The 26,449-nt window shown below is 45.6% G+C and overlaps 1 protein-coding gene and 1 pseudogene across 5 annotated transcripts in view; one reads left to right on the forward strand and one right to left on the reverse strand.

Moving 5' to 3' along the window:
- PRPSAP2 (phosphoribosyl pyrophosphate synthetase associated protein 2) overlaps positions 1-22,641 on the forward strand; it is a 48,372-nt gene extending 25,731 nt beyond the window's left edge. For 3 of the 5 annotated variants that reach the window (XM_037808277.1, XM_037808275.1, XM_037808274.1), the window contains 4 exons: positions 14,706-14,854; positions 15,671-15,741; positions 20,278-20,424; positions 21,885-22,043. In XM_037808277.1, coding sequence (XP_037664205.1) covers positions 14,706-14,854; positions 15,671-15,741; positions 20,278-20,424; positions 21,885-22,043 — 526 coding nt within the window. Of the gene's footprint in view, positions 1-14,705; positions 14,855-15,670; positions 15,742-20,277; positions 20,425-21,884 lie in introns of all 5 variants that reach the window. The other 2 variants (XM_037808276.1, XM_037808278.1) reach the window with 1 other exon arrangement.
- LOC119513252 lies at positions 11,319-13,073 on the reverse strand (annotated as a pseudogene).
- Positions 22,642-26,449: the final 3,808 nt, after the last annotated feature.

The following is a 26,449-nucleotide window of genomic DNA, read 5'->3' on the forward strand; positions in this document are numbered from 1 at the left end:
GGATGTCTGGGCAATGACCATTTTCGCTTCTTCATTCTGGAAAGGGGCATCGACCTTAAGGGGTAGACGCGTGAAACTGGTTCATGTTCTTGGAGAGAGGGGTACTTCTGGTTTCAGGGCTTGTCTGGCACAGGCGTGATCTGGAGGCTTTGCCCAGGGAATTCTTTAGGGTTTTCAGGAATACCATAGGTTGTGGCTTGGCATACTGTGGCAATTTGCAAAATCTGGCTGCAGCTTGCGTCAGAGCAACCTCCACAATGACCCCTTGACTCTATTTGAAATCTCTCAGCCACTGAAACTTTATTTTGTTTCATTTTTTTATTTCCTTTTGGTCAAGAAGGCATTGTCAGCCCCATGATGCCAGGGCCAGGCTCATCCCTGGGAGTCATGTCCCACATTGCCAGGGAGACTTACACCCCTGGGAGTCAGGTCCCACATAGTGGGAAGGGTAGTGAGTTTATTTGCAGAGTTTGGCTTAGAGAGAGAGGCCACATCTGAGCAACAAAGAAGGTTCTCTGGGGGTGACTCTTAGGCATAATTGTAAGTAGGCTTAGCTTTGCCACTACTGAAGTACTGTAGGGTAAGTAAGCTTCAAGATAGAGGGCTTGGCTTATTAAATTGGGAGCCCCTAAGGCTTGAGAGAATATCAGGAGTTTCCCAGGTGGGGAGGTTTAATAGTTTCACATTTTTTTCTCCAGTCCCTCAAGGAGACTTTGCAAATACTTGTTTCTTTTCTGCCCACAATACTCAGGAATGTATCAGGGTATTACATTAACCTGTGCAGAGTACAAAGATCTCAGTCCCTAAGCTGGGTTCCATGTAATACGGTTGTTTATGCTGACCAGGGAAGTTAAATTAGATCATGTGCTACAGAAATTTAAATTTTGGACAAAATAAGTACCCTTCCTTTGGTCTCACACAGAAGTTGAAGTTTTAAAATACGGACAGTATCATCCTTACCCTGTGTTCTGATTTACTGTAGTCCTAACCAGATCTGCTTCATTCATATCTCTAATTGATCTGATCTCTTTTTCATCTCCTTTAACAGTGGCTGTGTGGAGTAATGCTGACTTTCAGAGCTGGAGAACTCTAACTCTGAGTCCCAGGTGACACACAGAAACCTAAAGTTCCAGGGAACTCCCAGGCTGTATACAAAGAGCTCAGCATCTCAGAATTTAGAAATAACAGTTAAAACTCAGAAATCATTGTGACTGCTGTGAGAGCTGACAGTCTAGGAACCTTTACAGTGAGTCTGTTGAATATTCTGTTCTCCTTAGTCATCGATTGCCTGATTCCTGCCCTCTTCCTGTCTGCTGATAACCTGTGCTCGCGATGTCAATTCTGCATTTCCTCAATATAATCACTTTATATTGGTGAGACCATACAGTATTTGTCCTTTCGCTTCTGGCTTATTTCACTCAACATAATATCCTCGAGGTTCATTCACCTAGTTGCATGCCTCACGACTTCAGTCCTTTCTGCAGCTGCACAGTATTCCGTCGTATATCTACACTTAGGCTGCCTCCAACCATTGGCAATTGTGAATAATGCCGCCATGAACATTGGTGTGCAAATGTCTCTTCATGTCCCTGCTTTCAGCTCTTCCAAGTATCATGTATTGCCTTTTATTATCATTGTCTCTTTAGTTGTTCTTTCTTTCTTTTTTTAAATTGTGGAACCCTCTATACAACATAAACTTCCCCGCCTCAGCCCCTCCCAGGCATACCATTCAGTGAAATTCATCGCACTCCCTATGCTAAGGTGCCCTCACCACCTTCTATTACTAGAACTTCCCATCTCCCCCAACAGAAATCCTACCCCCATTTTGCATTAACTCCCCATTCCTCCTGCCTCCAAACCCCCGCCCACCCCGGCAGCCTGTCCTCCAGTTTCTGTCCCTGTGAGCTTTCATATTCCCCAATATTTTCTTTGTTTTTACCACGGGGCTTAAATTTAACATCCTAAATCTATAACAGTCTCAATTGTTTTGATACCAACTTTACTTCAATACTGTACACAGGCTGTGTTCCTTTATCCTCTGTCTCCCCACCTTTGTGTAGTTCTTGTCATAAATTACATGCTTATACATTATGAGTCCCAAACTATTGTCACATTGTATGCATTTGCCTTTTAGATCCTGCAGGAAGTAAAAAGTAGAGTTAGAAACCAAAACCACAGCGGTACTGGCATTTATATTTACTCATGTCGCTACCCTTACTGGAGATCATTGTATCTTCATGTGATTTTGGTCTGTTGTCTAGTGCCCTTTCCAAACTTCAACCTGCAGAGGTCTCTGTAGCAGCTCTTATAAGGCCAGTGTAGTGGTGACAGAGGCCCACAGCTTTTGTTCATCTGAGAACATCGTACTCTCTCCCTCATTTTTGAAAGATGGATTTGCTGGCTATCGAATTCTTGGTTGGCAGTTTTTGCTTTCAGCACTTTACACGTGTCCTCCTGTTGCCTTCTTGCCTCCATGGTTCCTGGCGAGAAATCAGAACTTAATCTTACTGAGGCTCCCTTGGACGCGACATGTTACTTCTCTTTTGTAGTTTTCAGAATTCTTTCTCCTTGACATTCTACAGTTTGATTATAATATGTTGGAGTTTATTAAGCATCTTGAGTGTATGTATTCCTGTCTTTTGTTAAATTTGGAGAGCTTCTGGCCATTGTTTCTTTGACTATTCCCTCTGCACCTTCCTCTCTTCTCCTTCTGGACTCCCGCAGTGTGTGTAAGTACGCTGGATGGTGTCCCACGGGCGCCTCAGCCTCTGGTCACTTTTCTTCATTCTTTCCTCCTGCTCCTCAGACTGGATGGGTTCAGTCGTCTTGTCTTCGGGGTCACCCGTCCTTTCTCCTGCTCCAGTGTGCTGTTGAACCCTCTAGAGTCTTCTAATTCCTGTTGCTGTGGTCTTCAGGTCTGTGGGCCTTTAGCGTCTTGTTTTCTCTGTCTTACGTGTTTTTTGTTCCTCAGTGCCTCTCTCACTGCCCTTTTTTAGTTGATGTTTATTGTAAACCATTTGATTCCCTTCTTTCCTTTTCTGTGTAATTTTTAGTTATACTTTTAGTGGTTACTTTGGGAATTACAACAATCTTAAACTTACTACAACCTAGTCTGGTTTGGATGGTGACGCACACTCTGCTCCGTCCCATGTCCTTCTCCTCTTGTGTTACTGTCACAGGCTGCATATTTATACATTGTGTTCCTGTTAGCATAGAGTTACAGTTACTATTTTTTGTGCCACACTGTTGCCACCAGGTGGGGGTGGAAGTCCAGGTCCCCCCTTTTGGCCTGTGTGGACACCCAAGGGGAGGGAGAGGTTCCCCGCTGCCGCTGCCTGGGCACGGGAGCTCTGGCACCCACGTGCCTTCCACTGACGCTGAGGGAGGGGTGGCCCCTGAGTCTCTGCCACTGCCTCAGCGGGACTGGGGGGGCCCTCCTCACTGCCAAGTTTCCCCCGTGGGTGTGGACCTCGCTGACACCATGGGGGTGGGTGCTCGTTACCACCCAGCAGTGGTACCCTGTCCCTTACCCTGCAGCGGGGCTCAGGGGGCAAGAGGGGGAGTCTGAGCCTCCCAGTTGTCCTTTGCTCACCTGCTTGGGGTGAGGCCACGGGTTTTCTGTGTTTGACCAGGTTAGGGTGGTTATTGTCTATAAGTTTCCTGACTTGCTAGGCTCTCCCTTTCCTGGAGCTTATTTTGCCTGTGCCTGTTGGCATTTTCTGGTTGCCGGCTTGTCCAGTCCCAAGTGTGGGATATGTGAGACAAAAAGAAAACTCAGGAAACCCACCGCTCTGTCGTTCCCTGGTTCCAAGGTTCCCACCTGGACTGTTCTCTTCCCACTGCCCATCAGGGTCCCCTTATGATTGTTTTATGTAGAACAGTCTAGTTGTACTTAGCGGGAAGAAGGGGGAAACGCACCGCTCCACCATCTTCCTGGAAGCAGCAGCAGCAGCAGTGTATTTTGACAAATATTTTGCTTTCTAAATACCAGGGAAATATGGTGAAAACTTAATTTTTTTAAACTTTTTATTTTAAAATAATCTGAAACTGACAGATGCATTTTATTTTGACTTTCCCATCTGGATGAATGTGCCAGTTTGGATGTATTAGGTCCCCCAAAGCGCCATTATCTTTGATGCAGTCTTGTGTGGGCAGGAAACGTGTTGGTGTTGATTGGGTTGGAGACTTTTGATTGGATGATTCACTGGAGATGTGATCACTCAGGTGTGGGCAGGATCTTTCATTGGATGGTTTCCATGGAGGTGTGGCCCCGCCCATTCATCATCAGCCTTGATTAGTTCACTGAAGCACTATATAAGCTCAGACAGAAGGAGCGAGCTTGCTACAGCCAAGAGGGACACTGAAGAATGCACAGAAGCTGAGAGAGGAGCTGCAGCTGAGAGACAGTTTGAAGACGGCCGTTGAAAGCAGACTCTTGCTCCGGAGAAGCTAAGAGAGGACAAACGCCCCAAGAGCAATGAGAGTGACATTTTGAAGAGGAACTGCAGCCTAGAGAGGAACATCCTGGGAGAAAGCCATTTTGAAACCAGAACTTTGGAGCAGACGCCAGCCACGTGCCTTCCCAGCTAACAGGGTTTTCCGGACGCCATTGGCCATCCTCCAGTGAAGGTACCCGATTGTTGATGCGTTACCTTGGACACTTTATGGCCTTAAGACTGTAACTGTGTAACCAAATAAACCCCCTTTTATCAAAGCCAATCCATGTCTGGTGTTTTGCATTCCAGCCGCATTAGCAAACTGGAACAGTGAACTTCTGGTAACTTCATGGGATGGACTGACACAGTTGTTACCATCTCAGGATCCTTTTGCTCTATTTCTATGGCATTTGTAGGTCTGTGGTGACATTTGTCATGAATTCACTCAGAGGTCTGTTGAGAAGCCCCTAGAAGGCCGCCCTTTGGGGGCTGACGTTTGGTTGTCCTGTCCACGTGTCTCATTTGATCTCAGCCTGGGAGAGCAGCAGTCTCATCTCTCACAGGTGAAATGAGGCGTGGTTCCAAGTGCCCACTGTCATATGTCATTTCAGTGTCTTGACTGTGCCTGGTGCACATCATGCAGGTGGGGTGCTGCTTGATGCTCATGGATGGATGACCCCTGGGTTTTGTTTTAGCTGTTGTTGAGAACTGTCAGATAGGAACCAGCTTTGAATTTTGGTGTTTGGAAACCAGGTATTGGGAGAACACGTTGGAGCCTTAAGCACTTGGACGTTTACTGTGTTAGATCCTGAATTGTAAGGAAAAGTAAGGTTCAGTGCCCACCCTTCAGAGCCCAGTCCCGTGGGGAGGCAGGCGAGCCCTGGGCCCAGGGCCCTGACTAGGCGTGGACAGGCAGTGAGGAGCGGGTGCCTGATGAGGAGGGGGGCTTGCAGGAGGAGCTGTGCCAAGCTATATTTTCAGGCAGAAACAGGCATCCCCCTGGGGTACCAGAGAGGAGGCAGTGGGAGCCAGCAGCCAGTGTGGCTGCAGTGGAGCGCAGTCCGTGTGCTACCTCGAGGAGCCCAGTGCTGGGCGCAAGCGTGGGTGGTCGGCAGGGCCCTGCCACCCAGGCCTGTCTGGCCCACGGGAGCACTGGCCCCGTATCCCACGGTGAGGGGAGCCGTTTTAAGCAGGGAAGAGGCGCGACTGGGTTTGAGTTTGCCAGTCCAATGGGCAGTTCAGAGGACACGTGGAAAGGTTTGATTGTCACAGTGGTCCAGGTGGTCCTGTGGCCCTGAGCTAAGGCTGTGGCATCGGGTGGAGCAGTGACTACGGAACCCACACAGTGTGGGGAGGGGGCGCCTCTGGGCAGGGCTGGCACTGGGGCGCTAGCGATGCCAGGGCCTGTTTTGGACACGCTGAGCCTGTGAAATGTCAGCTGGCGCTGATCCGTAGTCTGCTGGACACTCATCTTTGGTTATTATTTGTGAGACATTTTGTAACTAAAAAAGTTTTAATAGAAATTTCAAATCAATCCAAAAGTAGAGAGAATAATATGAAGGACTCCTGTGAATCCATCCCCCAGCTTTAGTAATTATCAACTTCCTGCCATAGAAAAGCCTGTCTCTTGCGCTCCCTGCCCCAGTGGCCATCATGGCATTTTTTTAAATGCAATTTCATTGAGATATTCTCACACTTATAATCCATCCGAAGTATACAGTCACTGGCTCACAGTATCATCATATAGCTGTGCACTCATCACCACAATCAATTTTAAAGCTTTTTGATTACTATAAAAATAAAGAAAAAAAATTTTAAAGAAAAAAGAACACCCAAACCAGCCCATACTTGTTATCTCCCATATTATTTATATATATTTTTTGTCTTTATATCCTTACTCATCTGCCCATACACTCGTTAAAGGGAGTGTCAGTCACCAGATTTTCACACACACGCATGGTCACATGATAGAAGCGATATGGTTATACAGAAATCATCAAGAATCAAGTCTTGGTTTACCGTTCAACAGATTCAGGTATTTCCTTCCAGCTATTCTATACACTAGAAACTAAAAAGGAATGTTTAGATAATGAGTAAGAATAGCCTCCAGACTCTATTTGAGATCTCCCAGCCACTGAAACTTTGTTTTGTTTCATTTCGCATCCCCCTTTTGGTCCAAGAAGGCTTTCTCATTTCCACATTGTCAGGGCCAGGCTCATCCCTGGGAGTCATGTCCCATGTTGTGGGGAGAGCAGTGAGTTTACCTGCAGAGTTAGCTTAAAGAGAGAGAGGCCATAGCTGAGCAACAAAAAAGATTCTCTTGGGGTGACTCTTAAGTGTAATTATAAGTAGGCTTAGCTTCTCCTGTGCAGGAATAAGTTTCATAAGGTCAGGCCCCAAGATCAAGGGCTTTACTTATTAAATTGGGATTCCCTAATGCTTGCAGGAATATTAGAAAATCCCCAGGTGAGGAAGCTTAGTATTTCTACATTTTTTCCCAGGCCCTCAAGGGAACTTTGCAAATACTTTTTAATTTTCTGCCAAAAGTACTCTGGGATGCATCACCGTGGCGTTTTAAACTCGAGGTGACCTTTGACATGTCCCTTAGCTTTTCTAGACCCAGTGACCTTTTTTACACTTAGGCAGCTGGCCAAGATCCAGGCTCCTCAGACCTGTCCTGCAAGCCCGTGGGATCTGACGCCACCACTTTTTTGGTGCCTTGGTATTATTGCAAAGATTTTTTTCCGGGGAAAATATCATTTAATTCATATATAATTTTACACATTTTAAAATTAAGACAAACATGGATGCGTTATGAAATTGAGTATACATTTTCCATAAAATTTTAAGGTAGAGCATGAGACTTAAAAACCTTTTCACCTGTGGCCAGCAGGTGGTCAGCTCCAGGCCGAGCGCCCGGGCCGAGGGGCGTCCTGCTCTGCTGCCTCGAGGGGGCTTTGAAGGGATGTTCCAGTGTCGTGGACGTAGGTGAATGTTGCAGCCTTCTGCACAGTTTTTCTCTTTGGTGTGTGTGCAGGGTAGTCCCAGACTGAAATCCAGTCTTTGTGGGTGCCCTTGTAAGTGGGGTGACACGTGATGGAGAGGGGAGTGGGCTTCTGCCCTCAGCACTCCGGCGGGGGGCGGCCAGGCTCTGTTGTCTCACGTCTGCTGTCGCCGCTTCACGGAGTCCACGGCCGGAGGAGCTTCAGTTTACAGGCATTGTGGGTTGCTTGTTTGCCTGCAGCGTGTTTATTTTGTCTTGGTTCTGGCAGTACTCAGCAGCCGCATTAGGACTTTCTTTGAAAGTTAAATAGCGGTTTGGACCTCGCGTCTGTTTTAAGCGTGTGGTGAGACTTCCGCCCGCAGAAACGCGACTGTGCCGAGGTGGAGCGTGCACGGGGCTCGGGGTCGGAGGACCCGAACGTGCCTCCTGTCCTCATCACCTGCGTGAGCTGTTGGGGCTTTTCACCCCGCCGAGCAGGGTTTTGTTTTTAACATGAGCCACGTTGTTGTTCGGAAGATTAAATGACACTGAGCAAGTGCCACCTCGTGTCCTTCCCCTCTTCCCAAAGGTCCACTATTTAGTAACCTAATTGGAATATTATTAGGTTACATTTATACAGAGATTACTATGTAATTAAATATAATTAAATTTCTGTAAATTAATTAATATGCTTAGGTTTGACACCATGGTTTAATTTTAATTGACATTTTAAAATTTGACACCATATGTAGGCTCCTACCTTTGTTTAGGGATGGCATGTTTCAGGAAACTCGTAAACCGGGTTTGTTGATTATTTTTTATTAAGTCCTAAAATATATGCAGGGAAGTGCACAGACTGCATAAATCTGAAGCGTACAGCCTGATGAATTCTTAGCACGTCCACCCCTGCTTACTGCCGCATCAGGGTCAAGAACAGCAGGGTCCCTCCTAGTCCGTAACCCCACCCGCCCACCCCATGGGCACTCTGCTGACCTCTGTCCCGAGAGGTTTGCTACGACTGTTCCCGAATGTTGCGTAGGTGGGGGCGGACAGTAGGTACTGTGTTATGTCTGACTTCTTTTGTTCCACATGATGTCTGCGATTCATCCAGGTTGTGGCATGTTGATCATCTTTTTAAGGACCTAAAAAATTTAATACCTGAGTCCTGATATTCCTGCTAGGCCACATTCAATCCTTATTGCCCGATAGACCATTATCTACATTCAGTGTCTACTGTCTGTAACGTAATGCACATCATTACAGGTGTATATAGCCTGATATGCACCACAATCACGTGCCATCCTTTGTTTGAATGCAAAATTGCTGCACGGGATAACAGAGAGTGGATTTACTTCCGCTTGAAACAACAAAAACCCAGATAAAATGTGCAAAACAATGGTTTTCAAGACATTGGACATCAGGCCACAAAGGATAGTGATCCTTAAGAGATGGAGACAAATGAGGCAAGCCTACGATTGTCCCAGCATGCTGCCTTGAGAGAGTTTCCAGATTACAGCACAGGGAGGAGATCCCAGGCAGAGCCCAGCATGCTCCTGGAGTTGAAGAAGTCATGCCAAGAGTGGAGGAGACCAAGGTAGCTAGAATCCTAGGGTAGACGCCAGAGAGGAGGTGCGAGATCTCTGCCCACACAGAGAGAACTCCGGGGATCTTCTGAGGGTCCCCCTTGAGTATGCAGCGGAATCCTGACAGCACATGCCTTTAAGGAAACCACTGGAGACGCATGAGAAAGAACTCTCCGAAAGGGTGAGAGAGAGTGGTGTCTGGCATTCATTCAGGGCCAGGAATAGTGCCTTCTCCTACCAGCCATACTGGAAAACCTCATAATTCAGAGTAGAAGCCAACGAAGGAGTTGAGATGGAATCATAAAAAAGACTCATTCTAAAAGAAGGTAGAAAAAGAGGAAAAAGGGAACAAAGAGCTTAGGCGACACACGAAAAGTCAATAGCAAAATGATAGATTCAAACCTCATCATATCAGAAATGCACTAAATGTAAATGGTCTAACCACCCCGATTAAAAGGCAGTGCTTGTCAGACTGCATAGAAAGCAAGATCCAAGTATATGCTGTGTACAGGAAACACACTTTAAATATAAAGATATAGATAGATTAAAAGTAAGAGGAAATACCATGATAATGCTAATTAAAATAAATACTGATCAAAAGAAAGCTGAAGGGGCTATATTAATATCAGAAAAATTGCATTTCAGAGCAAAGAATATTGCCTGGGATAAAGAAGTTCTTTTCATAATGCTAAAGGGGACAGTTCTTTTTTTTTTTTGAAAGAATCTGAAAATGCATGATTTAATAAAGAACCACTTCCCCTGTAAATACTTTCCGTTGCAGTTTTTTTCTTGTTTCTAACTTAGTTACATAAAAATTAAAAACCCTCATATTTTTAATTTCATTGGCTTGATGCCATGAAGAATTACAGTATGAAGATGTAAGTCATTGTTCATAATTACATTTGAAGACAAAGACAATTTTTTAAAACTTCTCATGTATACAGTTAAATGCCTCAAATATTTTATATTTACTGATAAATAATAGCATTCCAAATCATAAAGGACATAAATGACTAAAATTTGTAAACCATATCACAGATCAGAACAAGTTTCGTTAGTTTACATTAAATTATTTATAGTCTTATTAGAATTTATAAAATTTGTTAAGAGAATATTTTTCCAATATACTGAATCAAGTAATGACACCATTGCAAATGTAAAAGCTATGTAAACTTGAATTACCCTTGCAATAGTACAGTTGTTTTACTTCAAAAATTCATATTTACAAGGTTTTTTTTTTTTAAACCAATGTAAATGGAGTCCATAAGTGACATTATAACTGAAGTTAAAATTAAAAAGATACTAAGGTGTCCACATGAACAGCCTCACAAGCACATCTCTAAGGTCCCAGCAGAACTAAAGAGGAACATAATTTTTAGCTGTGAATAGTAATTTGAGAGTTATTGCATAGATGAAGAAAACATAGGTACTGTTTGCCGAGTGGGAAATCATATTCTGTACTTGTGTATTTGCCAAGATGGCATCAAAAAGGATGTTTACAATTTGTGTTAATAGTTAGAGACATTAGTGTGTATGTCAAAGGAAAAGCGAAGGAGATATTTATACCAGGCTTCTATATTTAGTCTTTGGCAAAAAGAAACAGGCAACTCTGCTGGGCCTCTGAGTTTGTTAAAGAGCCTGCCACACCAGATGCCTTCTCTTTTCCACAGCAATCCCTCTGTCTCTCTGACCACCATGTGAAACACAGAGGATAGGGAAGGATTTCCAAACCATTTACCTTCACCCAGTGATGTTTTTCCATGAGCTGTTTATTATGTTTTGCTTTCTTTTCATCTAGTTTCCAAATTGAAATTGAAAAACTTTTTGGCAAGAAGAATCTATATTATATCAATCATTTGTTTAATTAAAAAAAAAAAAAAAGCTGTAAGGAATGTCATATTTTAACAGAATTGCAGAAATAACTACTTATTGGAATTGTAACAATTACCCTCTTCCCCTCCCCAGCCACACACACAGACACACACAAGCACACATGCTCTTGAGAAACTGCATGGGAACAATACCTTTCCCACTGGAGCTGGCAACCTATAAATGATCTTAGCCTTTCCTTATGAAACCCTCATCAGAAGTCTACCACACCACTGCTTCTGCTTTGGTGAAGGTGGCAGGCTAGAATCTCCCCACTGAACCAATCCTCTCATGGGCTGTGACTCATGTATTTTTCACAGAACACAGTTTAATAAGCAATCATTCAAGATACCTGGTTAGCCAGAGCCTTTACCACTCAACGGTGATGGGCTGCCCTCGGGAGGCAGCCACAGGACAGACAGGTTCCCTTTAAGTTTAAGGGGTCAAAACAGTAGTGTGGGAAGGGAGGGCAGGGAGCAAGAAAAGGAATAGCAATTCTGCTATGCACCTTACTCATAAGTGATTCACGTGAACTTGGAATTAGTGAATTAGGAAAAAAACAAGGTATGCAATTCTTTCTACTAAAAACTGGGTAATTTCCCTTTCGCCACTGAAAACATGCTATTTTTCATCTGAAATCTTTGTAGAAAAAAGATCTGGCTATTGAAACTTTTTCATCAGCACCTCTCTTACCAAATAAACGTAGCCACCCTGGCAATAAATTTGGTCCAACATTTAAATCCACCCTCAGTTTTGGTTTTCATTTTAAAAATATGTAAACAAATAAGGAAAAGGAAATCTTTGCTTATAAGAAAATGTCTGAATATAATCAGGTATGAGGGAGGCCAGGGAGTGGTCACTGCAGAAAAACGTCCAGGTTCCTTGAAGTCGTGCTGCCCTTTGCCAAGGGCTCAGTCACTCTCCCACTCTTCCTTGTACTTGGCCCGAATGGCCTGGCTGTTCTGCAGAGGCATTTCTTCATAGTCACTCCCATAGAGCACATCATCATCAGAGTCGTTCAGCATGGAAAATGCAGGATTGTCTTTCATCTGGGACTCGTACAGAGCATTCTTCGATGGGGAATACACAAATGCCAAGGTGTAGAGATAAAAGTTCAACAAGCCGTAGAAAGATAAGAATTCTGTTGAATTCTGGTAGTGGGTTGACAGTTCAGCTACAAAACTGTCTTGTAATACTTGTGCTCCAAACCTTAAATAAAGGATGACGATGCTAATGACAAGCACCACAAAGGTCAATGCAGTCAAAAATTTTAACCTGAGATCTACATAAGGCATGTGACGCAGCTCGGAGCAAGCCCGCGCTATCAAGAACAGAAGGTATAAGATATACACGGCTGCCACCACCATGAAAAGAGTCTTCATCCCCTGGACGCGGATGCCATGGTACACGCACAGCCAGAAGAGAAGCAAGGCACAGAGAAACACAGACTGGAAGACATCGTCCAGCATCCCTGGGAACCAGCTGTTCTCCAGAAAGGAGAGGGGGAGAAAGGATCATTGTAAAGCAGCAGCAGAGGCAAAAGAAGGGACATCCACTTCTGCTCGATCCCCCAGCCCCGCATGGAGAATTTCCGTAGGGGGTGTGCAGACAGGCAGGTGACAGTGAAGGTGAGCACACAAAGACAAATCGGAACCAGATTTCCAGTTGTGAAAGTGCAGGGTTATAAGTCTTCCATGTGAAGTTCACTTCCTTGACAGGCCACTTCAAGAGTTCGAATCCCAGTCACTGTGTACTGGGTGTAATTCAAGTAGCCGAGGTGGGCCACGATAATCTCTGCACATTTCTCTGCACAAGTGAGGGTCCTTGTCCGATTGTGAACCTTGTTATGGATGAACATTGTGGTTCCATCTTCAGCTACATGGTTGACTTTAACAGTCGTGGGAAAGGGAAAGCTTGTCTGAATAGATGTTTCTTTTGATTGATCCAACTCAACAACACATGTCAGCCACAGGTGCTGATTATACGTGGACAGTGGATTTGAAAGTATGTGAATTGGCTTTAGCTTTCTGGTATTATTTAGTGAAAAATTAGCTGCAGAAGTCTGGATCACTTTGGGCCCTAAAGCATAACTCTGATCCCAGTGAAGACCGTCAGGCCGAAACAAATGAAGAAGACGACAAACACGAGGACAAAGTGGCGCTTGGAGAGTGTGTACAGCCTCATGGGCGCCAGTGGTTCCATCTCGGCGCCCTTGGCCCGCCCAACGCTGCACAGCAGCCGTGGCAGCCACCACCGCAGCCGGAGCGACCCGAGCCCAGAGCAGCTGGCTGTGGTAAACTCATCAGCGCCGACGCCGCGGGCACGCCGCCATCACGTCGGGGACAGTTCTTTAAGAGAACAAACAGTCCTTAAACATTACACAGCTAATAACAGAGTTTCAAAATATATGAAGCAATAACTGATAGAACCGTAAGGAGAAATAGATATATCCACAATTTTAGCCAGAGATTCCGTTACTCATCTCAGTAATAATTGATAGAACAAATAGACCGAAAGGCAGTAAGGCTATAGAAGGCTTGAACGACACGAGTGACCTACTCTGGTCTGTAGAACAAGGCTCAATAAATTTACAAAATATGTTCTCTGACCACAATGGAATTAAATTAGAAATCAATAACAGAAATCAATAATTCTTTTTTTTTTCATTAATTCCTCTGAGAACTATGTGGTTCTAAGAAGAAATCAAAAGGGAAATTAGAAAGTATTAAAAACTGAATGAAAATGAAGACACGGCATATCAAAATGTGTGGTTTGTTGTTAATACTTAGGGGGAAATTTATAGCACTAAGTGTTTTGATTAGAAAAGAAAGATTTCAGGTGATTCACCTCAGCTTCCTCTTTAAGATACTTAGAAAAAGAAAAAAAAAAAATAAAACCAACATAAGGAAATAAAGGAGAGGAAATAAAGATGAAAACATAAATCAGTGAAATAGAAAACAAACAAAAATGTAGAGAAAAGCAATGAAAACTGAGTGTTGGTTCTTTGAGAAAATAAAATTGATGAGCCTTTATCCAGACTGGTCAGGGAAAAAAGAGAGAGGATAATAATTACCAATATTAGGAATGAGAGAAGTGATATTACTAAAGATTCTACAGCTATTAAAAAGACAAGGGACTGTTACACAAACTTTATGCCAATAAAGCCAACAACTTAGATGAAACGGACAGAGTGCTTGAAAGGCACAAATTACTAAAGCCTGCTGAAGAACTGGGTAACTGGAGGAGCCCTTTATCTCTTGAAGAAAGTAAGTTTAAAATTAAAAATTGTCCCACAGAGAAAGTTCTTAGGCCCAGATGCTTCAATGAGGAATTCTGCCAAACATTTAAGGAAGGAATAATGCAAATTCTACATAAATGGGTGGACCCATTTTTGGGGGGTGGACCTTTTGGTGTGGACCCATTCGTTGGTGGTGGACCCATTTGTTGGTGGTGAACCTGTTGGGGTGGACCTTTTGGAGTGGAATCATTCATTGGTGGTGGACCCTTTGGGCTGGACCCATCCATTTGTGGCGTGTCTGTTGGGGTACACCACAAACGACCTCTTTGGGGTGGACCTCTTCATTGGTGGTGGACCCTTTGGGGAGGACCCATTTGTTGGTGGTAGACCCCTTGGGGTGGACCTGTTTTGTGCCCTGACAGAGGAACTCTCTTGTCGGGGGGTCTCTACACCTAGGCCTGTATTCAAAAATCCTGGGTTATGTTATTCTTTTTTTCGTTAATTCGTCTGAGAAACTTCATTTACTTGAGTTCTCTTCCGTTTTCTTCCAGAGGCACAGGTGCTGGGTTTTGAATGTGTCGAATGCTTTCCCTCAGGGCACAGTCCTTTGCGGAGAGGCTTCGCCTGGGCATCGCCGTGATTCACGGGGAGGCGCAGGACGCCGAGTCCGACTTGGTGGACGGGAGGCACTCGCCGCCCATGGTCAGGAACGCGGCTGCCATCCACCCCAGCCTGGAGATCCCCAGTAAGTGTGCTGCTGCCTCCTGCCGCTCTTCCGATGAATGCTTGTCGAATTGATTTCCTGAAGGGCTGCACCAGGAGGGAGCTGGAGGCCTGAAGATATGAAAAAGGAACTACTTCAGGCCTGGCATTTATCTTGCTTTGTTGTGGGGTGTTTTTTTGGTTGCCCCTCCCTCCATCCCTCCAGGATCCCACCTGATTCACACACTGCATTTGATCGTCACACGTCTTCAGTCTCCTTGACTCTAGAGCAGTGCTTCTCAGTTGGGGGGTTGGCCCCTCGGGGGCCGTTTGTAAATACCTGGAGACAGTTTTGATTCTCACACCTGGCGGGGGAACGAGCTACAGGCATCTGGTGGGTGGAGACACGGCTCCGCGTCCTGCAGGGCACCAGACGCCCCCACCCCCACCCCAGCAGAGACTCACCCGACCCACGAGTCAGGGTTGGCAAGCCCAAGACACCCCGATCTATGGCAGTTTTCAACGTTTTCTCCTTCAAGGACACTGATTTCTTAAAGGGTTTTTTTAATTAAAAAAATTTTTTTAAACTTTATTGAAAAATTAAACAACCAAAAAAACCACAACAGTTCAAACAAAACAAAGGATTAAGGAAAACAAATAACTCCTTTGCTTCCAACATGTTCCTACCATACCCCAAGAAAATTAGCAAACCATGGTCAAATAAAGGCATAAGAGAAACCAAATAACCTAAAATAACTACATTGAAGCTGATTTTTTTTTTAATGCAATGGCTTTTTTTTAAGGGTTTGTTTTACCTCTTAGTATAGAAATTCTTGTGTGTGTGTTTTATTCTGACCAGTGCTGATTCCCAAAGAAAAGCCCCCAATCACAGTCGTCGGCGACGTCGGAGGCCGGATCGCCATCATTGTGGTAGGTGGGCCCCTGCAGGTGTTTCCGCTCACTCCTCTGCCCACCGCGGTGGTTCTGTGGGTGATTTTGTAATTGTGCAATAAAAGGCCTGTGGAGAATGGTGTGGCCAGGTAAGTCACTGAGCTGGGTGCAGGGTACTAAATGTTTACTTGGTCCCAAACTTGAAAAATGCTGTCATGGGTTTTTAAAAAACAAACTATTTAGTTAAACTAAATGTTATGCAGCTAATGTTTGTAGTAATACAGGAAAACTTTGTGATTAAAGTAGCATATAAAATTATGATTTTAAAGTATACATCATCTCACACTTTATTAAACTAATGCATTAAGTCTGTTTACCACCTATATGTTTAAAGAATAATAATAAAATGAACACCTGGGCACCCACCATCCAATCTAAGAGCCACCTGCCAGGTGCGTTTGGAGCTCCTTGGGTTTCTCCCCCAGCCTGTCCTCCCCCCACCCTGAGGTTGTCAGTGGCCTGGACGTTGTTCATCGCTGCCCTTGCTGACCTTCATGCCGTGCGTGCTGCTGTCCCTGACACTGTTACTTCATTTGGCATGTTTTCAATGTCTGTGGACTTGAAATCTCTCTACTTTGTGGCATTTTGGTTCAGCTCTGCGTTGAGGTTTATCCATGTTGTGACATGTAGTTAAATTAGTCTTTACTGCTGTAGGGTGTTCTGTGGCACAGTTGTTAAGTGTATTTATTTGTTCTCCAGTCATCCCACCCACACAGCTTTTTGCAATTTCCGAATGTTTTCTGGTGTAAATGCAAGGCGCTTTACGTGCCCAGCAGAGGAGTGGTTCGGTCGGAAGCTGTGCGTGTGTTCACCTTCACTAGATGGTGCAGATTGTCTCCACAGTGGTTGCCCCAGCGGGTGCTCCCACCCTCCCCACTGCTCGGTAATTCTGTTTGCACCTTTTTCAAGCCACAAGTCTCCCATGTCACCCTGCAGGGTAACTGCTGTACTGTTAGTTTGTTCCTTAATCGACAAAATAGACAGTAACAGAAAGATGCCACAGGTTCAGTAGCACTTTGTTTTTCTTTCTGTTGCAACTGCATTTAAAAAAACACAAAATTTTTTATTTTGATGTAATTACAGCTTCACAGGAAGAAACCAAAACAAAGGTACGGTGTGGACCCACATTCTCTTCACCCAGCTGCCCCAGTGCTCCCAGCTCACATAACTAGAGTACAGTGTCACTGCTGGGAAATTGATGTTGGCACAACCCACACAGCTTATTCAGATGCCACCAGTTTTCTGTGCACTTGTGTGTGTGTGTGTGTAGATCTATGCAGTTTTATCACACGAGCGGCTTCCCATAACGACTACTGCATTCAAGATACAGATGCGCTCCCCCAACCACAGGCTGCCTTGAGCTTCCATTCACAGCCTCATCTACCTTCTCCTGCCCATCTGTAACCCTGGCTGTCACTCACTGTTCTCCTTCTCTCTATGCTTTGTTATTTCAAGAATATCCAGCACTTAACCTTTTGAGATTGGCTTTTCTCTGCATATCTCCATGGAGATCCACCCATGTGTGTACCTTTTTATTGTTGGGTCATTTTCCACAGTGTGGATGCACCACAGCTTGTTTAGCGTTCACCTGCTGCAGGGCATTTGGGATGTTTCCAGTTTGGGACCATTACAGACAGAGCTACAGTGAATATTCGTTTTTAATTTCTCTGAAATAAATGCCCAGGAGGGCAGTTGTCGGATCATGTGGTTGTTGCATGTTTAGTTTCTTAAGAAACTGCCAAAATGTTTTCCAGAGTGACTGTGCCGTTTTACCAGTAGCACTTTTAAAGTTGTATGTATGATTGATCGTAGTAACAGCAGAATACATTTGAAAAGAGTAATGCTTAGGTAAATATATGAATATTTATCAATTCTAGGCAATGCTTGATACAGTAATGGGTTTAACACCTTGCAATGCTGACATTCATTTGTTCTACCTCATGTAAAAACATTTGTACCTTTTATTGCAATCGTTGAGCACCCTAGGTTTCCCTGAGTTACACAGTCCCAGTCTTTATTGTTAGTCTTATGTTCTGGTGTCCCACATGGTCCCAGCCTTCCTCTTTCAGCCATACTCACAGTCATCTTTGTTCAGTGTACTTACGTTGCTGTGCTACTATCTCCCAAAATTGTTTTCCAAACCCCTCACTCCTGTCTTTTCCTTTCTGTCTACAGTGCTTCCTTTATGTTTCCTGTAGAGCAGGTATCTTGTTGAAAAACTCTGTCATTGTCTGTTTGAGAATATTTTAAGCTCTCCCTCATATTTGAAGGATAGTTTTGCTGGATATAGGATTCTTAGTTGGTGGTTTTTCTCTTTCAGTATCTTAAATATATCACCCCACTTCCTTCTTGCCTCCGTGGTTTCTGTTGAGAAACCCGCACATAGTCTTATCAAGCTTCCTTTGTATGTGATGGATCGCTTTTCTCTTGCTGCTTTCAAGTATCTCTCTTTGTCTTTGACGTTTGATAATCTGATTATTAAGTGTCTTGGTGTAGGCCTATTCAGATGTATTCTGTTTGGGGAATGTTGCGCTTCTTGGATCTGTAATTTTATGTCTTTCATAAGAGATGGGAAATTTTCATTGATTATTTCCTCTATTATTGCTTCTGCCCCTTTTCCCTTCTCTTCTCCTTCTGGGACACCAATGATACATACATTCTTTTTTTTTTTTCATTTTGTCCTTAAGTTCCTGGAGATGTTGCTCATATTTTTCCATTCTTTATCTGTTCTTTTGTGTGTAGGCTTTCAGATGCCTTGTTCTTCAGTTCTTGAGTGTTTTCTTCTGCCTCTTGAGATCTGCTGTTGTATGTTTTCTTTCGTCTCTTGTGTCGTGCCTTTCATTTCCATAGATTCTGCCAGTTGGTTTTTTGAACTTTCAATTTCTACCTCATGTATGCCCAGTTTTTTCATTATATGGTTCATCCCTTTTTGCCTTATCTTCCCTAAACTTTTTGAATTGACTTAGTATTAGTTGTTTAAATTCCTGTATCTCAGTTCAAGTGTAAGTCTGTTCCTTTGCCATAACTTTGTTTTTCCTAGTGTAGGTTGTAGTTTTCTGTTGTCTAGGCATGATTTCCTTGGTTACCCCAATCAGGTTTTCCCAGACCAAAATGAATTCCGGTCCCCGAAGGAAGAACTATTCAGTATCTGGTTTCCCTAAGAGTGTCTTAGAAAATTGATACACCCTGTGAGGCCTCAGGTCACTGTGCTTTTCTGCCCAGCAGGTGATGCCTGTCAGCCTGTAGCTCCAAACTGGTGTAAGGAGGTGTGGCCCATGGCTGTTTTCCCCCAGGCTCTGGAGTCTGGTTCTGAATGTACAGCGGGTAGTAGAGCCGGGCCCCATCTCCCTCTTCCCAGTGAAAACAGACCCCCTAATTAGAGGTCATTAGCATTGGAATAGTCTCACTCTGCCTGTGCTGTCTCCACCCTTGTCTGGGTCAGAGCGCTGGGAACTGAAAATGGCCGAGGCTTTCTCCACTGAGCTGAAACAGGGACAGAAAGCCTCATTCAGGGCCAGTCCACGGCCACCCTGTGGCTCTCCAAGGTCAGTCTTCACCCATAGCCTTTTTCTACTTTTTGGGGATTCGTAACTTGTATCGAGCAGTCCACGTTTGTTAATTAAAACCCCAGTTGGAGCTCAGCTGAGCTGTATTTACTTGCTTGGTGAGAGCTGCTCTCTGGCACCACAAGGCTTTGCAGCTTGGGCTGTGGGAGGAGGGGACTCCTGGCTTGGATCTGCAGTTTTTACTTACAGATTTTATGCTGCGCTCTCTGGCATTCCTCCCAATTCAGGTTGGTGTATGATGAGTGGATGGTCCCCCCTGTGGTTATTCCGGATTATTTACTAGTTGTCCCTGGTTGTTTATTAGTTGTTCCAGAGGGACTAACTAGCTTCCACTCCTCTCTATTCCACCATCTTAGATATCCAGTAATGGGTTTAAAATTACTCTGGTAGCCTGAGAATCTGTGGTCCACAGGTTGGAAACTACTGGACTGGATATTTTATTAAAAATTGTGTGATCATTTTTATTTATCCTACTGTGAAAACAATGTTTGGTAGAGAACGTTTAGAAAGTAAGGAAGAGTAGCAAGAAGAAAGGGGCAGAGAACCACCCGTGGTCCATTATTCAGAGTTGGAAACATCTTGTCATATTTTTTCTACATGTTAAAAAAAAAAATCCATTCAGCACACAGGTAGGGAGCACCCCACAGTGCTGGCCCTGCCCTGGACAGTGGGCTACAAAGCTGGAGGCAGGGCCTTCTCTTCCCCAGGGAGCCCCGAGCGAGGTGGAGTGAGCACGGTGTGCCGAGAGGCTTGCTGGCTGAGGCCCAGGGCTGTGTGGCGCGAGCACAGGGTGGGAGTGCGGCAGTGTGCCAGCCAGCTGGGCTAAAGCTGAGCATTTGACCCAGCAGATGTTGTCACAGAAAAAGTAGTCGGACCCCTTTTTCCTGGTTGTCTAAACCGTCTTTGCAAAAGTGTTCATGTACTTTTTGCTCAATCTGCAACTTGACAGGATGACATTATCGATGACGTTGACAGCTTTCTCGCTGCAGCAGAGACCCTGAAGGAAAGAGGTGCCTACAAGATCTTCATGATGGCAACTCATGGCTTGTTGTCCTCGGATGCGCCCAGACTGATTGAAGAGTCTGCCATCGACGAGGTAACAGCCCTGAGTTGGGCGTGGGCTGCCCTGGCCTTTGCCACCTTCTCACAGAGAGTGGCTAGAGTGCGAGGTACTTGGGGGTGCAGAGTGTGGTTCTCCTGGCGCGTCAGTGCCTCCGCGACTCTCGGGGCAGGGGGTGGGTAGTTGACGTTCCACTCACTCTCATGAGCCATGCTCTGTATACTGGCCCGGAAGGTTTCCCCTGCTGCCCCTTGCACGGAGATGAAGGCCTTGTGTCTCAGGAAAGTCAAGGAACTTCTTGAGGTCAGAAGGCTACCAGCTCGAGCATTTGGGTTCAAACCTCAGTTTTCCTGGTGCCAGAGCCCCAGCTCTTTCCGTGCTACAGACACCCACAGTGAGGAGTTGGAAAAGGGAGGTAAATGAGGCAATTTTCCTTGCTGCCTGAGGTTCCCTAGTGCAACTGGCTAAATAGGGGCCAGTCCAAAGAAATAGTTTAAAGCAAACACAAGTTTAACTTGCCCCTGCTTTATCTGCCCCACTCGTTCCAGAGGCCAGCCAGGTGTCCTGGGATTCCTTATATAAATTATATTTTCAGCATCTCTTAAGAAATAGAAGTAGCTGTCCCCTGTATTCAAATCCCTTTTAATTTTCTCAAGCCCCACCTTTGTGCTTTGTAACTTTGGCTCTTGATCTGGCCCCCATCAGTCGTCTCTGATGGGTGAAAGACGCTTTAGCACAGACAGGGACAGACCTGCATAGCTCAGGCCAAGCCGCCTTCTCCCTCGACGGGGTGTCGACAGGAGCCAAAGCTGCATCACAACATTCACGTATTAAACGGGGGGGGGGGGGGTGACTTGAGACACAGGACACCCTCTCGTCAGTCTGTCCGCCCCTCACGGGACAGATCTCCAGCAGGCATGGGCATCTGCTCTGCTGTGCATGTGTGGGCAGATTGGACAGCAGGTCAGCAGGTCCTCCTGGAGCAGAGTGGGCCCTGGGAGGAGGCTGGCCACCTCAGCACGCAGGCCCACTTCAGACCAGCCCGGCAGTGGGCTGCGATGAATAATGCTGCTATGAACATTTATGTACAAGTGTTTAGTGGGGCATATATTTTCATTTCTCTTAAATGTATACCTAGGAGTGGTATTTCTGAGTCAAAGGGTAGTTCTAGGTTTAAACTTTCATGGAACTGCCAAACCACTTGCTTAAGTTGCTACCCCATATACATTCCCCCAGCAGTGAAGGGGGTTCGAGTTCTCTCCACATCCTCGCCAGCACTTGTTGTCTGACTTGCCTGGAGCCCTCGTGGTGGGTGTTGTTAGGTGAGAAGCGTGGGCAGCACTCACAGTGGCTGGAGGCAGGGCTGGCGGTGCGGCAGGGCCCAGGCCTCCTGAGAGGGAGGTTGCAGGGGCTTGAACCTGTGTCAGCTCTTCAGACACAGCCCAGAAGCCACTGGGCCTTCTGATGTTTTTGGTTTTTGCTCCCTTGGTCCACAGGTGGTGGTTACCAACACAATTCCACACGAAATCCAGAAACTCCAGTGCCCCAAAATTAAAACCGTGGACATCAGCATGATCCTTTCAGAAGCCATCCGTCGGATTCACAATGGGGAGTCCATGTCCTATCTTTTCAGAAACATAGGTCTGGATGACTGAACAGCTTTCTGTTTTCAGAACTCCCAAGGGCCAAACTGGAGATGTGCAGAATGGACGCCGTGACTGACCGTGCTTGGTTTCCAGTACGTCACAGGAGCCGTTTGTGTTTTGTTTTGATTTCCTCCCCCAAATACCCTTTCTTCTTGTTAATTCCAGTGAAGGTAGACCAACTTTCTAAAGTGGGTTTGAGTGCTTGTGAGTTTTGCAGGCAGTTTTTACAAAAGATAATCTTTATTCTCCTCTAAATAAAGTAAATTAAGACCTGATTGTGTTTAGTTTAACTATTTAAATGATACTGCTTGGAATCAGATTTTTAAGCTCACCAACAGCCTTTTTCCAAAATGGCTTGAGCCTTAGTACTTAAAAAAGTTAGTAAAATGATCTACTTTATGGTACCTGCAGTTGAAAAGCCAAAAAGATTATACTGTTGAATCCAGGAAATGACACTTTTAGAAATGCTTTTATATACAAGCATATGAAATATGGTATTTATTTTCTGCAACAAAAGAAGGAATGAAAACGTGTTTGTGTGCGTGTGTGTTTTTTAACTTTGTGTTTGGCAGGTATATAAGTAAAATAAAATGAATGCTGAATTTAACACGCTGTGAACATGGACATGTTCATCAGTTCTCTAAGTTTTCTCTTCCACAGCTTTTGAGGGGTACAGTAGATCAGACACACACTGCTGATGGGAGAAACAAAATGATATAACCCATATGGAAGATAATTTGGAAATAGTCAACAAAACCACTTAGATATTTATTTGCCCTTTGACCTAGTAATCATACTTCTAAGAATTTATCCTGAATTTATATCTCTAACAATTAAAAGTATTTTTCAAATATATACATTTTCAAGTGAAAATTTGAATTTTGGAAAACTTGTATCCATCACTATATTGATGTGGTTTCAGATTCCACTTTGAAACTAAACATTCCCTGTTCTGACAGTTTGTCAAAGATCCGGAACGTTCTTGATGGGGAGCACCTTGACTGAGGTGGGAGAGGAGTTTGAATCCCAGGGCAGTGGCCCAAGGGGATGGCAGGTCACCGAGCTGACGTGTGAGCCGGGCAGCACATCTGGGCCTGGCTTTGTTCTCTGCTCTGTGGTCAGCAGGGCAGCCATTCTCCAAACAAAATATGCCACCGCGTTTCCAGGGGGATGAGATGCTAGAAGGGAGTCTGTCACCCAGGCCAAGCCATGTGCACCTTGCCGGTGCCGGGGATCTAGAGTGTGGCCTGTGTGTTTTTTTGGTCAGACCAGGCTACCCAGGGACACAGTGCCATGAGCTACGGCAGCTTGTTCTCCTGCTCGGGACGCGTGGTGGAGTTCCCCTCCAACTCACGGAGGAAAAGATTGACTTTTTCACGAAGAGAAAGATATCCCACCCCCCCCCCAAAAAAAAAAACCTGAAACCTTAAACCTTGCTTTCAGCCTGTTTATCTAGAATAAAATAGCAATTGATTTAGCACAGAATGGAGATGAGTCATTGCTGTATCGGGGTTTCTTGGTACTCCCAGGAGAACAGCAGGCTTTGGGTGGGAGCTTTGGGTGCAGGAGCGCTGAGGGCTCTCCTTCCGGAAGCACCTTGGAGTGTTAGATGGTCGCCTGTTTGTCCCTCCTGCACGCTTCACGTCCAGCGATGTCCATGGCCAGGGGCTGGTGCTGGGCGGGCTGTGGGATGTCACCCAGCCCAGCTCCCTGTCAGTCCTCCTGCCACGTTTTGCTTCTGGGGAAAAGGTCAGAGAAAAGTGTTTCCCACCACCACGTTTTCAAAACCAGGTAATGTTGGAGTCATTTCCTTTGAGAAAGTCTCCTTGCTCTTTGAGAATCTGTGTCTGGAAATGGAAGCTTCGATCTTCACAATCGGGCCTAGGAAATAGAGTCCTGACAGCTTCCGTGGCTGGTGTGACTTTGGTCAGTAGCAGTTTGTCATCCTCCCACCAGCTGCCACATTCGAAAGAAGAGCTGTGCCTTCCAGCTAGGGCATGATCGGGCTGTGCCCGCTGGGACGCTCACGGTAACTCGGCACAGTGAGCTGAAGAGCCTCAGCGCCTCATCTTGCGTCTCCACGCTGGGCTGTTTGTCTTCCCATCTTCTGCCCCTTTTGATACTGTTTGCTCCTTTAGATGCAGTCTTGATGTTTTCTTTTACAGATGATGGTTTGTGAAGTCATTGTGTAGTTAAGCTTTAAAACAAGCGCAAAGCACTTTCCAGTTTGTGAAGTCACCGGGTAATTAAGCTTTAAAACAAGCATGAAGCACTTCCCAAGCTCTCTAGAAGCACTTCCATGCGTGTAGCTCTCGGCGTTGGCACAGTGGCCCTTCCCCGTTTTGGGGGTAAATGAAAGTGTTGCTGCTCTGGCAAGGGTTGGACGGATTCTGCTGTGGAATTTGCGAGAAGACAGAACTCAGCTCATTTAGTCGTAAGTTTCCTCTGGGTGGCTGTATCCAATGACTGAACCTCTGTGGTTTTTCTTGCCATGTCGTCTTTATGAAGAAAAATCGCACTTACAGAAGAGAAGTGAGCGAAGGGAGGTGTGTGATGGGAGTGGACCTCTGCGAGGATCCTTCGGGTCCCCAGGTTCTGGACTGTGAGCTCCAGGCCTGCCCCACAGGGACGTGGGGACACACCTGAGAGGACCCATCACCTGGGGGGTAGGGACCCAGGTGTCCAGGGGTCACAAGTAAGCAGAGAGCTGTGGGGCACGGCCAGGGAGCAGCTGTTCTCTCTGGGGTTAAGGAAGATAAAGGAGGTGATGTGACCCTGAAGAAGATGAGCTTGAACCTAAAGCGAGAAGTGGGGAGCAGCAGGAGCTGGAGCCGCACGGGGGTAAGGCCAGTCATGACCTGAGAGCTCGGACTTGATCTCATGAATACTATGGAGTCATTAAGGTATTTAAATCAGGCGAGTCCTGTGGAGAGTTTGGTTTTAGGTCATTCTGCCGCCGTGCATTGTGAAGGAAATTGAAAGGCAGGGAGATGAGCCGGGCTGCGAGGTTACCCCGGTAGATTCAAGGAATGTTTAGATGCTAGAGTCAACGAGACTGGACGAGTGGACGTGGGGTGTGAGGCCCTGGAATGGGGGGGGGACCCTCATTTGTTCACGCTGAATGCCTGTAGCAGGCCATACGGGGCTGTGAGGTTTGATATTAACAGGGCAGGCTTGAGAACTGGACCATGGGCTAAGACTCCTTCTCTGCCTCTTATTTTGTGACCTTGGCTACTTCCTTCATTTGTCTGTGCCTCACGTGTCTCATCCATCAAAGGGTTGAGAGGATTGATGGCAGGCAGTGCCTGGCGCAGAGTAAACACTCAGCAAGTGTCCAAGCACGATGACGACGATGGTGATAGTTCTCCAGGACTCGCTCTGCTGAGCTTTGGGACAGAGGGTTTGGGTGGGAGGAAGGTGCAGGTTGTGTGGTTGAGTCTGAGGTACATGAGGGGCTGTCTCGTGTCACCTAGAGCCCAGCCACTGTGAGCCACGTACCTCAGCCTCAGTTTCCCACTCTGTAGAGTGAAGGGAAACCCACGTGAATGGCTCAGGTGAGGATTAACTGAACCGATGTGAACACAAGTGCCCGGCATGGGATGGGCATTCAGGAAATGGGGGCCTGGGACCAAATTTGCAAAAGAAAAGTTTTGGTCTCCATTGTTTAGGTTTCCTTGGCTGCTCAAACAAATACCATGCAATGGGCTAGCTTGAACGATGGGAATTTATTAGCTCTTGGTTTTGATGCCCTAAAAATGTCCAAATCAAGTGTCATCAAGGTGATGCTTTCTTCCTGAAGACTGGTGCTCTGGGGCTGCTGCTGGTGAGCCTTGGTCCTGGGCTCGTCTGTCACATGACGGTACACACGGCGGCCTCTCCTGGCCTCTCCCTTCTCTTCCGGGTTCCGTGGACCTTCACCTTCTTGCTTCCCATGGCTTTCTCCATCTGAATTTCCTTCTGCTTGTAATGGACTCCAGGAATAGGACTAAAACACATCCTGATTGAGGTGGGCCACGCCTGACCTCATCGAAAGGTCTTCTCACAATGGGTTCACACCCATGGGGATGAGTGAGGTTTAAGAACCTGTTTTTCTGGGGTACGTACAGCTCCAAGCCACCACGCCATCTTACTGCCCTTCATGAAACTCCAGGCAAAGTTCTCCTTAGAACTTATCTACCCAGAGGTTTGAAAGGGATGGAAATGGGAGGGGAGCAGAGGCAGAGCAGGTGGAGCATCTTCTCTGGGCTCACCTGCCAGTCTGAACCACCTCTAAGGCCCAAGGTGCTTAAAAAATAAAAGGAAAAGAAAATTGAAACCATCCAGAAGTGTCAAAATGATAATCCTCTCCTCTCTTAGCCCCTCCAGTTCCCTCCCTGTTTGTTAACATTTTGGCAGATACATTTCTAAACATTTCA

Source organism: Choloepus didactylus, chromosome 18 (assembly GCF_015220235.1).
Source record: "Choloepus didactylus isolate mChoDid1 chromosome 18, mChoDid1.pri, whole genome shotgun sequence".
In the NCBI taxonomy this organism is placed as follows: domain Eukaryota; kingdom Metazoa; phylum Chordata; class Mammalia; order Pilosa; family Megalonychidae; genus Choloepus; species Choloepus didactylus.